Genomic DNA, 14,229 nt, shown 5'->3' with positions numbered 1-14,229 from the left:
AGAAAAGGCGATTGTGACACAGGGCTAGCCAAATTGATCCAACATTGATAGGCTCATTCAGTGATCTCGGTTCGTATCTAAGATAGATTAGAAACTCATATTTATTTTTTAAAAATATATCAGAAAATTACTGAATGGAATCTTTTTATCGGCAATTAAAATTTTAAACCCCAAGGAATAAGCTACAACGGGTTAACGGGCATTGGGCAAAATTCTCTTTGTGGCGTTCTCCACCGCCGCCGCCGCCGCCGCCGCCGCAATCCCGACTACCGTTTATAATTTGGAAGTCGTGAGAGTTACGAGGGTTTTTGTCAGTCCCACCACTTAGCACTCTCCTTCATTGCCTTTGTTGGAGCTTAGATCCTTTTTCGCTTTTCTTTTCTCTTTCGGCCTTTTGTTCCTCTCCGTTCTTGGGGTTTATTCGTTAATGGCGGCTATGGCTACTCGAAAACTAATAAGAGATGCTTTCTGTAAAGCGTTGGTTTCACGCCCCTTCCAAGGCGCGAGGCACTTCTCTTCTGCTCCTGAGACCATTCATAAGATCCCTCACACTTCTAAGAAGGTTCAGACTCTATCTCTGTTGGCCGTTTTTTTTTATAAATATTATCGATCTTTTACCAACATGAGGTTTGACGATTGCTTTTGGATTAATGGGCGTTGAAATTATTTGTGGGTGCTCTGCTTCAATGTGTAGTTTAGAAACAAGATTACTGTGCGAGAATTTTTCAATTGTACTCTCTTGTGAAGAATTTTGAGGTTTGAAGCAGAAGCTTTGTTTCTGGGATCATGAATGGAATGGCTCTAATGTTTTGTTTTATTAATGGGTTTCTCTGTCATAGGCTCGATGCTTAATGTTGATTGTTTCTAGTGCTTATGTCCACCGTTTGGTTGTAAAGAAATCGAATAAGGGATAAGACTGTCACTTAGCAATAAGGCTTTACTTCTAAATCTCAAAAGAAAAGGTTAGGGAGTGCATGATGTGAAAGCAATTCCAGTCTCGGCTGCTGAGGTGGCGTAGTGGGCGTTGAGGCTCATGGTTGAGCACAACCGCACCCCTCATTTCTTTTTTGAATTAGAAAGAGGGGGCCTCACTTAACTATTTGTATAGGATGCTGGTTTCCCATTACTCAATGAAGTCTTCCCATTGTCCACTTCTTTCTAGGATGTGGGATCGATTTAGATCATAACTGAACAACCCACTTCCAACCTTCACTCAGTTGTCAAGCTGCATCTGAATTACAGTGGCTTCAAACTGAGCGTGACTGCCAAGCTAACAGGCCTCAAGGGTGGATAAAACCATTCAAACCTTCCTTTTTTTTCTAGACCATTTTTTATTTGCCCAGTCGTGAACCGCCTTGGTTAAAACCATGGGGTCTACCCAACAATGCTTCATATCCTCCTCCTTGTGTGGCCCATTTACATGCTCCCATAACTAATGCAAAGGAGAAATGATGTAATTTAATCTATCCAACCTGAAATCACTCAAGGGAGTCGCTCAATCCCTTGAAATCAGGAATCTATCTAACCATGAAGCCATGGTCCTCTTACCCATACCAAACCACGTACAAATCCCATTATTCATAGGAACATCAATTAAATCAATAGTTGAAATCCCATTATTCATGCTATCCTTATATTTTTATTTCACACATGCTATGCTTTTAGCTGTTCTATTCCCATGGAACTTTTCTTTCATCCATTTGACAATGTTAAAGTCACGTTGAGCAATTCTTGCCAGTATGCCTTTCTATCTTGAGAAGAACAGAGCCTATACACCCCTAAAATCCAACCATTGATGTTCCCACCAAATCTACACGCTAACGAAACATAGTACACTCTGATGAAAGCTTCCTCACCAACTATGCTTTCCTCTTTCCACATTATTAGAATAGTGACTGACGGACCTTATAGCATCCAACACCACTCACCCAACCCTTCTGGAACTCCAAAATTCTCTGTAATTGCTACCGAGAAATTAAACCCATCATTGATCTCCATCCATCCATTGGACTAAATATAGTCTTCGTCGAGCCACAATAAAACACGTGTGACAACCACTGTGAAATTAACATGGGTTTTGGCCACCTTGTCGATAATGAGATTCCATCTTAATACATTTCAAGTTGTGCCTTGAATTCCTTAGTGTTTTTTGATAGCGTCACCTTTATCAGAATATATCTAAAGTAGTTCTCTTTAATTTCGATTACCTTAATGCAATCGATGATCATGGAGAATTACTATCGAAGTATCAATGAAGCTCCCTAGACAATCACCAATCGCTTTAATAATCCCCCATGTGCCATAAATGTAGAGGGATGCCTGATAGTTTAACCCAGCCATTGTAGTAGGAGATCATATCAAGTTTGTTATGTTTGTTGACATCTCAATTCTCCACCTTTAGCAACTGGCCCAAAGCTAACCCGCCCTCTATTTGACAAGAAACCCTAGCCAACTCCTTCATGAAACACTGAGAAGCGCTTTATTAGGTTGAGGAGGTTTATAATGAAGGTGACCTATAGTTCTTCAAGAATTTTGAGAGTCCTACCCCAATCTTCGTGAAATCTTTTTTGATGAGAATGATTTCCTCTTTCCCGTCCAATTTTCATAATTCTTCCTGAGATGGTTTCCTTTTAGGGCTTTTTATTGTCACTTCCCTTTCCCTTTCTCATTCCCACTTCTGCGTGAGGAGTTGTTGACTATGTCCACTAGGCTTGTATCCCCTAAACTCATCATGTAACAAACCAGGTCCACCGCTAGCAGATATTGTCCTCTTTGGGCTTTCCCTTTCAGGCTTCCCCTCAAGGCTTTAAACCGCGTCTACTAGGGGAAGGTTTCCACACCCTTATAAAGGGTGTTTTGTTCTCCTCCCCAACCAATATGGGACATCACAATCCACCCTCCTTTGGGGGCCAGCGTCTTCGCTGGCACTCTTTCCTTTCTCCAATCGATAAGTGACCGCCACCAAATCTACCCCCCTTTGGAGCCCAGCGTCCTTACTGGCACACTGCCTTGTGTCTACCCCCCTTCGGGGAATAGCGAGAAGGCTGGCATATCGTCCGATGTCTGACTCTGATACCATTAGTAACAACCCAGGTCCACCGCTAGCAGATATTGTCTTCTTTGGGCTTTCTCTTTCGGGCTTCCCTCAAGGCTTTAAAACGTGTCTGCTAGGGGAAGGTTTCCACACCCTTATAAAGGGTGTTTTGTTCTCCTCCCCAAGCAATGTGGGACATCACACATCACTTGAAGAGATAACCCGAACATTCTTCCAACCCTCAGTTGAGCACATTGGTAATTTTATGAAGCCCTTATTGTTTGTGACTTTATGGATCCATATAAAGCCATTGTTGCGGTGAACTTTACTGAAAAACTTTTCGGGGATGAGGGGAGAGAAGCAAGTTCTCCAAAGCATCAACAACCCAAACAAGCACAACTTCATACAAAAATTGAATATTTTTTGCTTGTTGCTTGGTATTGATTTTAACCAATTTGATGACAATAGAACTTGCATAATTTAAACGATTGAGTTTGTTTAAATTGTTTCGAAGATTGATTTTTGGAGAGTTTGATTTTAGGATTGGGAGAGGGGACATTTGATGTTAGGATTGGAAGAAGGAAGTTCGTATTTGGAGTCCTAACTCTTCTCGAGGTTTCTCCTGTTGCTCTTTTTTCATTAGATGCTAGACCTTTCTCATGATAGAGACTATGTTTTCTCAGCTCTTTGGAAGATTAACATCGCAAAAAAGGGGAAGTTGAAGGTTTTGCATGGTTGGGCTAACACTCTTGATCGCCTCCCAATAAATTGGCCTTCGTTGATTGACCCGTTTTGTTATATCCTCTGTTGAAGGCTGAGGAAGATGTGGATCATATCCTCTAGAGTTGCGACTATGTGCATTCTTTGTGAAGTCTTTTTGTAGATGTGTTTGGTTTACCACTTATTAGTTACAAACATTTGTTGGGGATGATCGAGGAGTTCTTCCCCCATCCACCTTTCAGGGATAAGGGCAGTTTCTTTTGGCTTGTTGGGGTGTGTACTTTATGGTGATATTTGTGGGGAGAGAGGAACAACGAAGTATTAAAGGCATCATAGAGAGGTTTGGTCCCTTACTCGTTTCCATGTCACCCTTTGGGCTTTGATGACGTAGGTTTTTTATGGGACTTATTTTGTAAGAGGCTTTTTCTTTAGCGGTTTCCTTTTTTGGGCTTATTTTTTGTTGCATTTTTTTTAGATTATTCAAGTGCATACTCCTCCCCCATTTACTTCCATAACATGGGTCTGAATTTGAATCTCTCTTTGGACAAGTGATGGATGGAAACACTGAGATATGGTTAGCTTCATTTTCTTTTGTGAACAAATTAAATTTTAAAATAAAATCTTATTAGATAGAACATGAGAAGAATACTATCATAAGGATGTCAATTTAATTTTGGAAGGATCCCAAGAGCACTCTTTGGGGTGTTAGGGGAAGTGACCTTTTGTTCGAAGAAGTTGCTTTTTAGGAGGAAATCAAATGGTGATGAAAGTACAAATGTGGTGGTTGAAGCCGTAAAGTAGACGTTGATTACCACCATGATATGTCCTAAGAGTCGGAGAAGCCCGTTGTAAACTTAGATGTCAGATTAGGAAGCAAATTAATCAAAGGACTAGAACTCTTGGCTTGGGTAGGAATAGACAGATATTGAATGCCTATTAGTTATAGTGTCATGGACGACATTAGGAAAAGAAAGCTCCATGGGTTTTTGTTCGTCCTTTGTTGTGGGGCTGCATTGGTGCATTTTAGGTAAGAGTGCGACTGAGGACTTGAATATTATGGCCTATTTAACAGTTATTTTCCTAGATGTGTTGTTTTTCTAGAATAACATGTTATTAACAAACAGGTGCACGATAATGTAAGTAGACCGTAGCAGAATCTTTTAAAAGGAACCTGATCAGTTATTGGAACAAATCTATAAACATATTTCACAAATTGTGACTATACTTTGTTTTTTTATGCCCACAGTTGGTGAGTGATCACATCTTTAATTTTCTTGTCCTCGTGTTGGTTGGGCGTTGTTTTTTTGTGCTTGTTTCTTTTGAAGAATGAAAGTTGGTTTCCAATTACAAAAACATATTTCAAGAATTGATTGTAGTGAAATTTTCAAACGACCCCCTATTTTCTTGGATTGTTCAAGATAATTTTAGTCTTGTTACTTGAACAAGACATTGTATTGTGATCATATGTCAAAATTTGGGTCTTCTGTGTCTTCTTGATTGTTTAATTTACCTTTTATGAAACCATCTAAATGTAAGGCACGAGTATTTCTCTGGGAAACTTAATTTTCCAATGCATAGGTTTTCCATTTTTTAGATTTGTTGGGATACTTTATTTTTTGATTTATCCAAAAGAGTTGTATTGTATAAATTCCACCCGTTTCTCTCTTTCTGGTGGTACTCATTGGTTCTGCTTGTTCCTCACCAGTTTGCTAGTCACCAATGGGTCCTTTGCTTATCTAGCTAATGAATGTGAAGTGCTCCTTGTATATTTATCCGTCCGTAAGCTTACCTGTTTAGGCGTTCATTGATTTCTGTATCCCTTTCTCATTCATTCATAATTGATATGATTATAAAAGAGAATGAGCCGATGATAATTGTAACAGTGCCTATTTTGATAACGTTAACTATTTTAATTATTATTTACCTGCAAATATTGTTTTTCTTTATATATTAGCTGGCACTATATTGCGTTGCCAACTTTCCAAATATTATTTACTCCTTAAGTGTAGCCTGACTATCGTTCGTTATCTTCATTTGTAGGGGAGATTGTTAACTGGAGCCACCATAGGCCTAGTGATAGCTGGAGGAGCTTATGTGAGTACTGTGGATGAAGCAACTTTCTGGTACCACATTTAGATCTTTGTGTGATGTATGCCTACTTATCAGAATTGCGTACCATCCATCGTGGTACACATTTATACTTGTGTTATGTATGTTTCTTAAGCGTACAGTCATAAGAGGTTGTAGATTAAAGCTTTTGAAATTGCATGCTCAGCCTTGTGATTTCTGTGGTACAAACCCACTCTATTTCAGTAAAATCCACATCTTTCGAGGCCACAATTTCTTCTTTTGTTGCACCCTTTTGTTCTCTTCTAAGAAGCACAAATATGGATACAACACGACAACTTGTCATTTTTAAAAAATTAGGATCCAAACACAACAAGAACACATTTTATCAAAATGTACGAGATCGAAATTCAAAAACAATGAGTTTATGCATTTATATGTTTAAAAATTACTTTGATATATTTCACTCTAAATTTATTATTATTCTTTTCATGTGTGTGTTTATAAGTGTGATGCATGTCTAGCAAATGTTGGACTTACTTTGACTTTGTACAACTAGTGTCTAACATTTCTATTGTATTAACATGCGTCTGATATATGTCCAACAAGTGTTGGAGTGTCCGTGTGTCTGATACGTGTTAGACATGAACATGCTAGCTAAATTAAAGTGTCTGTGCTTCTTAGGTTCTCTTCATTTTTAATTGTAGCCCCTTTATAATCTTTATTCACTTGAGCAGATTTCATCTTCTCTCTGGAGGTTCTATGGCTTTCAAGTTGTCTACTTCTTCCAACGAAGCTTTAATATTTCACCTTTAAACTCCTTTTGATTCTCACAGATCATTTTTTCAGAAAACTACCCATCCTCGCATGTATTCATCAATATAAATCACTATGTTTCTTTTCATTCCATCATTTGGTAAAGTAATGGACTTTGCTCATCATCTATATCAAATTACCATTTTCCGTTGCCATATCAAACCATTTCCAAATTTCTCATCTTAGGAAACTTGGTGTCTTAAGGACATTTAAGAAGCTTGGCTAAAGAAAATTTTAGCCATCGTACCTGGTCCCATTTTAATCTGATAAAAGATGAGAACGATCTCTTATCCTCCAATTTGAACATAGGACCCCAATAACCATTAACTAAACTAATCAAAATAATATTATGTTCTACAGCTGCTAAGCTTCATTGTATAGCTTTATTTTTCACTGGCTAATGAGAGAAAAATAGAATGGAGTGAGTTGAGAGCGAGAAAGCACACTATCATCCTAGTTGGAGCACTTTTTATGTAACGTCTAGTGCAATCCCATGTCTTGTTTCCTTTATTTTTCTTTTAAATGGTACATGCTAGTCTTGTCTGAATGTTTCCGTTTAGAGCCATTACTTTCGCTGACTTTAGCTTAGAATTCACTTTGTAAATTGATAGTTTTGAATTGTGAGTGTATAATTGCTTTCTTTCAAATGTGTATTCATGCTTTAACCGAATGAAACTCCAAAACTTGTCATCTTATTAGTATGGAGGGAAGCCAACCTTTCTATGGTTTAAAAGAGCATCTCCTCCTATTGCTTTACTTTCAATAGTTGGAAGTTTCTTTATGTCTGTGCTACTGTTTCTCGTTAAGTTCAACTGGTGGACGAAGCTTTGGAAAATCTCTGATTTTTGGCACCAACTATTACAAACTGACTTCTATCAAGAAATTTTGGATGTGATTTCGTGTTTATATGTGGAATTTCCCCAATGAAGGCAAAGGAGACTGAGGTTTCTCAGGATTATTGTTATTGGCAGAAAAGGTCACGTGTAAAACATTCATCTTGTATTGGAATGAGTATTATTACAGAGCTTCCAAGAAGAGGCTAACAGAACTGCAGAGAGCTTTATGCACGATATGTCATTTATGAATTTGTCGCTTTTTTTCAAATGTATGGCACTCTGATTGATGGCTTGTTACAGAAATGTGGTGGGAAAGCTAGAATAGTTTGTATGACTTTGTATATGTTGAAGATATCTTTTGGGTTTCTAAAAGTGGGGGGCAGAATTTAAACGTATGATTGCATCAATTTTTTTTAAATTTTAATTGTTTTAATTAATTTTTTTTTTTTGAACATGTGGTATATTTTTTTATAGCTTCTACTAGTCTTAAGCATGTGGAAACACATTTTTTCACTTGTGAAATAAGTATTCTATGTTAACCTTACATATGTATTGGTACCAACTTGAACAGGGTTTCAAAGTATTAAATTTGATTACATATTTTGGTATCTTGCAGTGGTTGGCTATTCTCTGCCACGAAACTGGTGAACCCCTTTTTTGCCCTTCTAGACCCTGAGGTTGCACATCGGCTAGGTGTCTTAGCAGCAGCTCGTGGTTGGGTTCCAAGGGAGAAGAGGCTTGATCCACAAAGTTTAGGACTTCAAGTTTGGGGAAGGAACTTTTCAAATCCTATAGGTCTTGCTGCAGGTTTTGATAAACATGCTGAGGCGGTTGATGGTCTTCTTGGATTAGGCTTTGGCTTTGTGGAGGTTGGTTCTGTGACGCCTGTTCCACAAGATGGCAATCCAAAGCCTCGTGTTTTCCGATTACGTGATGAAGGGTAGGAAATGGATTTCATTCACTTTGCCATGTCACATCTTGCTTTGAACATGAGATCTGTCCCCTTTTTTACAATAACTGCGATACATTATGTCCAAATACTCATGCTTAGTGTTTTTTGTGGCTTTTCATTTTGTGGAGCTTCATGATACTGTGAGGATGGGTCTATCTTCGATAGCCTATTTACATTTCTTTGAATTGATAATATATATATATTTTTTTCATTTGGGCAGAGCTGTCATTAATAGATACGGCTTCAATAGTGAGGGTATTGTTGTAGTTGCAAAGAGGTTGGGTGCCCAGCATGGAAAAAGAAAGTTGGATGAAACTTCGAGCACTTCACCTTCCTCTAGTGATGACGTCAAACAGGGTGGTAAAGCTGGTCCTGGAATTCTTGGAGTAAATCTTGGAAAGAACAAGAATAGTGAAGATGCTGCTGCAGACTATGTGCAAGGCGTTCATACATTGTCCCAGTATGCTGATTACTTGGTATTTTTTTTTTTCCCTGCTTCTGTCATATGTTATATAGTTTATCATGTTTTATCTTATCATGTTCAAAATAACAAGAGAAGTGGCCCTTGCTTTTAATAAAGCAGAGTGGGGCCAATTTCTTGTACTTGCCAGTATGCCCCCCTTTCCTTGAGTGCCCCATACGGTTCACTGGGATATTGGCCTGCCACTTGCTATTAATTGTTCTGTATGGAAGTAAGTAAATAAGAAAATTCTAAATTGCTGCTTTCATCTGTAGATGTGAAATAGTTTTCAATGGCGTTTAGGTTCATTGTGATCTTCTCGCCCAACCTTCCATGTCTTGAATTGAGAGTCGGCCATAGTTCTTTTTCTTCCTGGCAATTGTGCTTATTTAACAGGAAGCATTGCAAGGGAGTAGGTTATTTTGTATCTGTATTCTCTACTTGGATACCTTTGGTTTGGATCATCAGCAAAGGGGATGTAAGTTAGCATTTGTGGCCAGCCAATTTGCCTTAAATTATGAAATACTGTGATGGATTTTATAAGGAATTGTGCCTTTACGATGTATGACTATTTATTAGTTGTGGTATCTTGAGGTCCAACGGGAAGGTAGGTGTTGTTGTATAGTACTATGATTTTGCAAAGGAATGATGTGGTGCTTGGTAGCAATATCTGTTAGCCTTAAAGCCATTGGACCAGGTATTTGGTGGAACCATAAGTGCTAAGTTATAAAATATACTAGGAATTTAAATTAAATTCTACAGAGCTTCCAGGCTTATGATGATTATTGGAAGATCCATGACATGAAGTTTTTATGATTGCACATTCTTGCAGTTTTATGAATCTTCTTCAGCTAGTCTAGTCAATGCTTTCTTCTAGTCATTTTTCCGGAGGAAATTCTGTAGCCAAAACCAAATTTTAACAATTGATACATTTTCCTAAAACTCAAATTATTGTTACCTCCTTACAGGTGATTAATGTTTCATCACCAAATACCCCTGGGTTGCGCGTGCTTCAAGGTAGGAAGCAATTAAAGGACCTTGTCCGTAAGGTATAAAGCAAGGGCCTTGACATATTCATTAAGTTACTTGTTAAGGGTTATTGTCATGATATCTTCTGCTTTTCATCCAGGTTCAAGAAGCTCGGGATGAAATGCAATGGGGTGAGGAGGGTCCTCCTCCACTGCTGGTGAAAATAGCCCCTGACTTGTCAAAAGAAGACCTTGAAGATATAGCAGCTGTATGTGAATGCTGATTTTGTCTCTTCCTATGTATGTTCTTATTCTTCATTTCTTGCTTAGTTTTGTTAATTTTTATTTTCTTTATGATTGTAGGTTGCCCTAGCCCTCCGTTTGGATGGATTGGTATCTTTTCTTTCTACAATATGCTATGCTAAATTTTCAACTTTAAATTCTACTAAAAATTTTGTTGCTTAGTTAATCGACTTTATTGTAGTGTCGTCTAATTCTTGTCTTTATTTGGTTTTAGATTATAACAAATACAACTGTTTCAAGACCAGAGCCTGCTGATAAAAATCCATTGGCTGCAGAAGCTGGTGGACTTAGTGGGAAGCCTCTCTTCAATCTATCCACCAATATCCTAAAGGAGATGTATATTTTGACCAGGGTATGTTGGCGAATCTTATGAAATGTGAAACTTTTACTTCATTGGGTTGCCCTATATGGTAAAATAATGTTGGCCTCATGGTAACAATGGCCATTTCAAGTTTTTAGACACGCTGCTGTTGGACTTCAACTCACCCATTTACCGGGCAATTCCCATGCTTATAGTGTTTCAGGTGTCTCACGGCCTATTTTCTGAGTTTCATTAATTTGTTCATCTTTGAAATCATAGATGATTTTTTTCATTTCGGCTTTGGTTCTATACTTTTGTTAACATATCACTAACCTAGATCAAATTTAAGCTGATAGGTTAGGTATATTTCATTTTTTACATACTCTTAACATTTTCTTTTACTTGAGTTCAAACATTTGCGTGATATTAACTAGAGCAATCAATGCATTTAATATTAACTAGAGCAGAAACGACACGGTAGGAGACTTTTTTTTCATAAGGATGATCTTTAGCTCTCTCTCCTTTTCCACCTTTTTTCCTTTCTCAGTCTACTCTTAGAAGACTTTGAACTTTTGTATTCCTTTTATGCATTCCATTGTTACCATAATGTGAAGTTAGAGGATAGTTATCAATGTACAGTTGTTCATAAGCCATAACTTCCAACAGTTCATATGATAAATTCTAAGCTGATGGCTCATGGGCGTCCTTGTAGTTCAATCTGTGTAGTTTTTCCAATGTTGTGATGGATAATGTTTTCCATGGATGCATACCATTTATTTGTCATACTTTGAAATTGGCATTCTTGTTTCCTTTTAGGGAAAGATTCCTTTAGTTGGCTGTGGTGGCATTAGCAGGTATTTTCTTTTTGGCATTTCTGTTTTTTGTTTAATGAACTTTGCACCTTCCTGAAATCGAACTTAATAATCAAACTTATTCGTATAGTGGCGAAGATGCTTACAAGAAAATACGAGCTGGAGCATCTCTTGTTCAGCTTTATACAGCATTTGCCTATGGTGGGCCTGCCTTGATACCTCAGATAAAGGTATTTATTTTCTTTTACGTATGTCTACATTAGGAAAGATTTTGGAACTGGATAACATAAAAATTCATGTCTGTACGCCATGAGTCATGGCAATTCAACCTCTTATTACACTCTTGGTGAAGATAAAAATTTAAATAACTTCTTGTAATCTTTATTTAAGAACGTGACAATTCATAGATATGTTACATTCTTTTATCAATGCTCTTCTTTATAATCGAGGGTATGTCTCATATCGGGTTGAAGCTTGTACCTCACCTTGTTTAGAAGAAAACCCTCAGAGTTGTATTTAAAAACATTGTTCATATGCAGTTTTGCATTGCTTGGTTTGGTTGCTTACAGTCTCAAAGCTCGTTCCTCAACTCGTTAAAAAAAAAAAAAAAGAAAAAAAAAAAGAGCCTCAAATCTGTATTTAGCCTTTTAAAATGTTGTTGTTACGTAGTTTTGCATTGGTCGGGTTGGTGGCTTTCGATCCCGGTTATGGAATAAAGGAAAAAACAAAGAAAAGAAATTAATAATCTCGAAGTTTGTACCTCACTTCGTTTAGAGGAAAAGCCTGAATGTTGTATTTAGCCTTTTAAAACATTGTTCTTATGTAGTTTTGCATTGTTTAAAAAAGAAGCTAATACAATCTCAAAGCTTTTGCCTCACCTGGATGAGAAGAAAAGCCTCAAAGTTGTATTTTTAGCCTTCTAAAACATTGTTCTTATGTAATTTTTCATTGCTTGGGTTGGTGGCTTTGAAAAGAAAAGAAGCTATATATATTATGGTAATTGTTTTTATGTTCTTTTTTTGTAGAGTGAACTTGCTGAATGCTTAGAAAGAGATGGTTTCAAGTCTGTCCAAGAAGCCGTTGGTGCAGACTGCACATAACAGCATCGTGCAATTTCTTTGTGGGCTGAAGAAGATAAATACATTCATTCAAAAGGTTTCGACAATGGACTTTTGGTTTTCTTTGCCCATTTTTCAGAATTTTATACAAACTCCACTTCGTAGGCTGATTTCCCTTCAAGCTTTCTCAGTTATTATCATTATTATTATTATTATTATTATTACGAGAGGTTGGCTATCAACCTGTTCTTGAGCTTAGAACAACATCTATATCAATGACTAATAGTTGTGGCTGTAAATTTTAACAACTTTGCGAATAAGACTTTTGAACAGGGTGCAGGGATTCAAATTTTCGGTCTCTGCAGATGATTAATATCTTGTCCAATTGAATTATACTTGCTTTCCAATTACATTTTTTAGCCGCATGTTCGTGTTAGGCCCTTGTTAAGATCCGTCTTTTGATATTATTCAGCTGTAACAGCCAAAGCTCACTGTTAGCAGGTATTGTCCTTTGTAAACTTTCCCTTTCGAGCTTTCTTTTAAGGTTTTTAAAATGCGTTTGCTAAGAAGAGTTTCCACACTTACAAAGGGTGTTTCGTTTTTCTTCCCAACTGATGTGGGATTTCACAATCCACTCCCTTTAGGGCCAGCGTCTTCACTGGCACACCACTCGGTGTCTAACTTTGGTACCATTTGTGACTCAAGTCTACCACTAACAGATATTGTCTTCATTGACATTCCATTTCGGGCTTTCTCTCAAAGTTTTTAAAATATGTCTGTCAAGGAGAGGTTTCCACACCCTTATAAGGGTGTGTTTCGTTCTCCTCCCCAACCAATATGAGATCTCACAATCCACCTTTTTTAGGGTTTAGCATCCTCGTTAACACTCGTTCTTCTCTTCAATCGATGTGGGATTTAACATCGGCTGTGTTCTTTACCTGAGGCATGTAGATCTTCAAGTTATTAGGTCTTGTTCATGCTGCTGTTTTCAAGTTTATGGGATTTCTACAGCTTTTATGACTATAGTCATGGAGCGGCAGAAATTATTCTGTCTTTGGTTAGAACACTAAGATTTTTTCGTTGAAGATGAATTTTGAATAAATTATTCCGCCGTTTTTCTTAGATCTTTCTTAAGAAACAAAGCAACATAAAGTTGAATCTAGTACATTAGTTCATATTTTGAATGGCTTAACAATTGTGTTGTTAGGCATATTTCTGGTAGTAGCAAGCTGTCCAAATGTGTTCGTTCTCGGTGTTTTGATTGTGGTTCAATTATCATGTAACTTTTGGAAATTCAATCTGACGATAGCTATTGATGTTTTTTTCTTCTTCAATATGGATTGAACATGGCTAGTTTGTGATGTCGTGAATTTTTAAAATGGATGATAAAGGCAAAAATCTCAACCAAGTACTTATCTCGGTATAGTGTTGATCTATAACAAGAATTACGATAGAGAACATTTTCTAACAAAACTCAAAATTGTCGATGGACAATTGAATAAATTAGATAACCATTATCCATTTCTGTTTTAAAAAATATAAAAACTTGTAGGAATATAATATTAATTAGTTAATTTATAAAACTACGAATATTTTACTAAAGTAATTTTTTTTATTACATTTTAATGTATAATGCTTCTCATAGAAAATGCAAAAATTTAAATCTTCATTTCTACCTTTTACTTGAAATAATATATCGACAATATCTTCATGAAAATCAGGTTATGCCACTCACAATTTAAAGACAATGGTATCTTCACTATTTTAAAGATACAATTTAATACAAATACAAATTTTCACCTCGAACCGAGTTGGTTAATCGGTGCTTAGAAAAACTACCTTAGATGCTTCACGAGACACGGGGGCGATGTAACCGTGCCCAAAAAAAAAAAAAAAAATATA

The 14,229-nt window shown here is 37.0% G+C and overlaps 1 protein-coding gene across 1 annotated transcript; it reads left to right on the top strand.

Moving 5' to 3' along the window:
• The first annotated feature begins 282 nt into the window (after positions 1-282).
• LOC111473123 (dihydroorotate dehydrogenase (quinone), mitochondrial) lies at positions 283-12,720 on the top strand. Its single transcript, XM_023118698.1, has 11 exons — positions 283-562; positions 5,795-5,877; positions 8,090-8,413; positions 8,646-8,901; positions 9,854-9,934; positions 10,015-10,122; positions 10,217-10,246; positions 10,371-10,508; positions 11,274-11,311; positions 11,400-11,499; positions 12,295-12,720. Exons 1-11 carry the CDS (start codon positions 428-430, stop codon positions 12,367-12,369), a joined length of 1,368 nt encoding a protein of 455 aa, XP_022974466.1. The 5' UTR covers positions 283-427; the 3' UTR covers positions 12,370-12,720.
• The last annotated feature ends 1,509 nt before the right edge of the window (positions 12,721-14,229 follow it).

Source organism: Cucurbita maxima, unplaced genomic scaffold (assembly GCF_002738345.1).
Source record: "Cucurbita maxima cultivar Rimu unplaced genomic scaffold, Cmax_1.0 Cma_Scf00104, whole genome shotgun sequence".
Taxonomy (NCBI): Eukaryota; Viridiplantae; Streptophyta; class Magnoliopsida; order Cucurbitales; family Cucurbitaceae; genus Cucurbita; species Cucurbita maxima.
The sequence above is the reverse complement of the archived record's forward strand: the minus strand, read 5'-3'. Positions and strand labels throughout refer to the sequence as shown.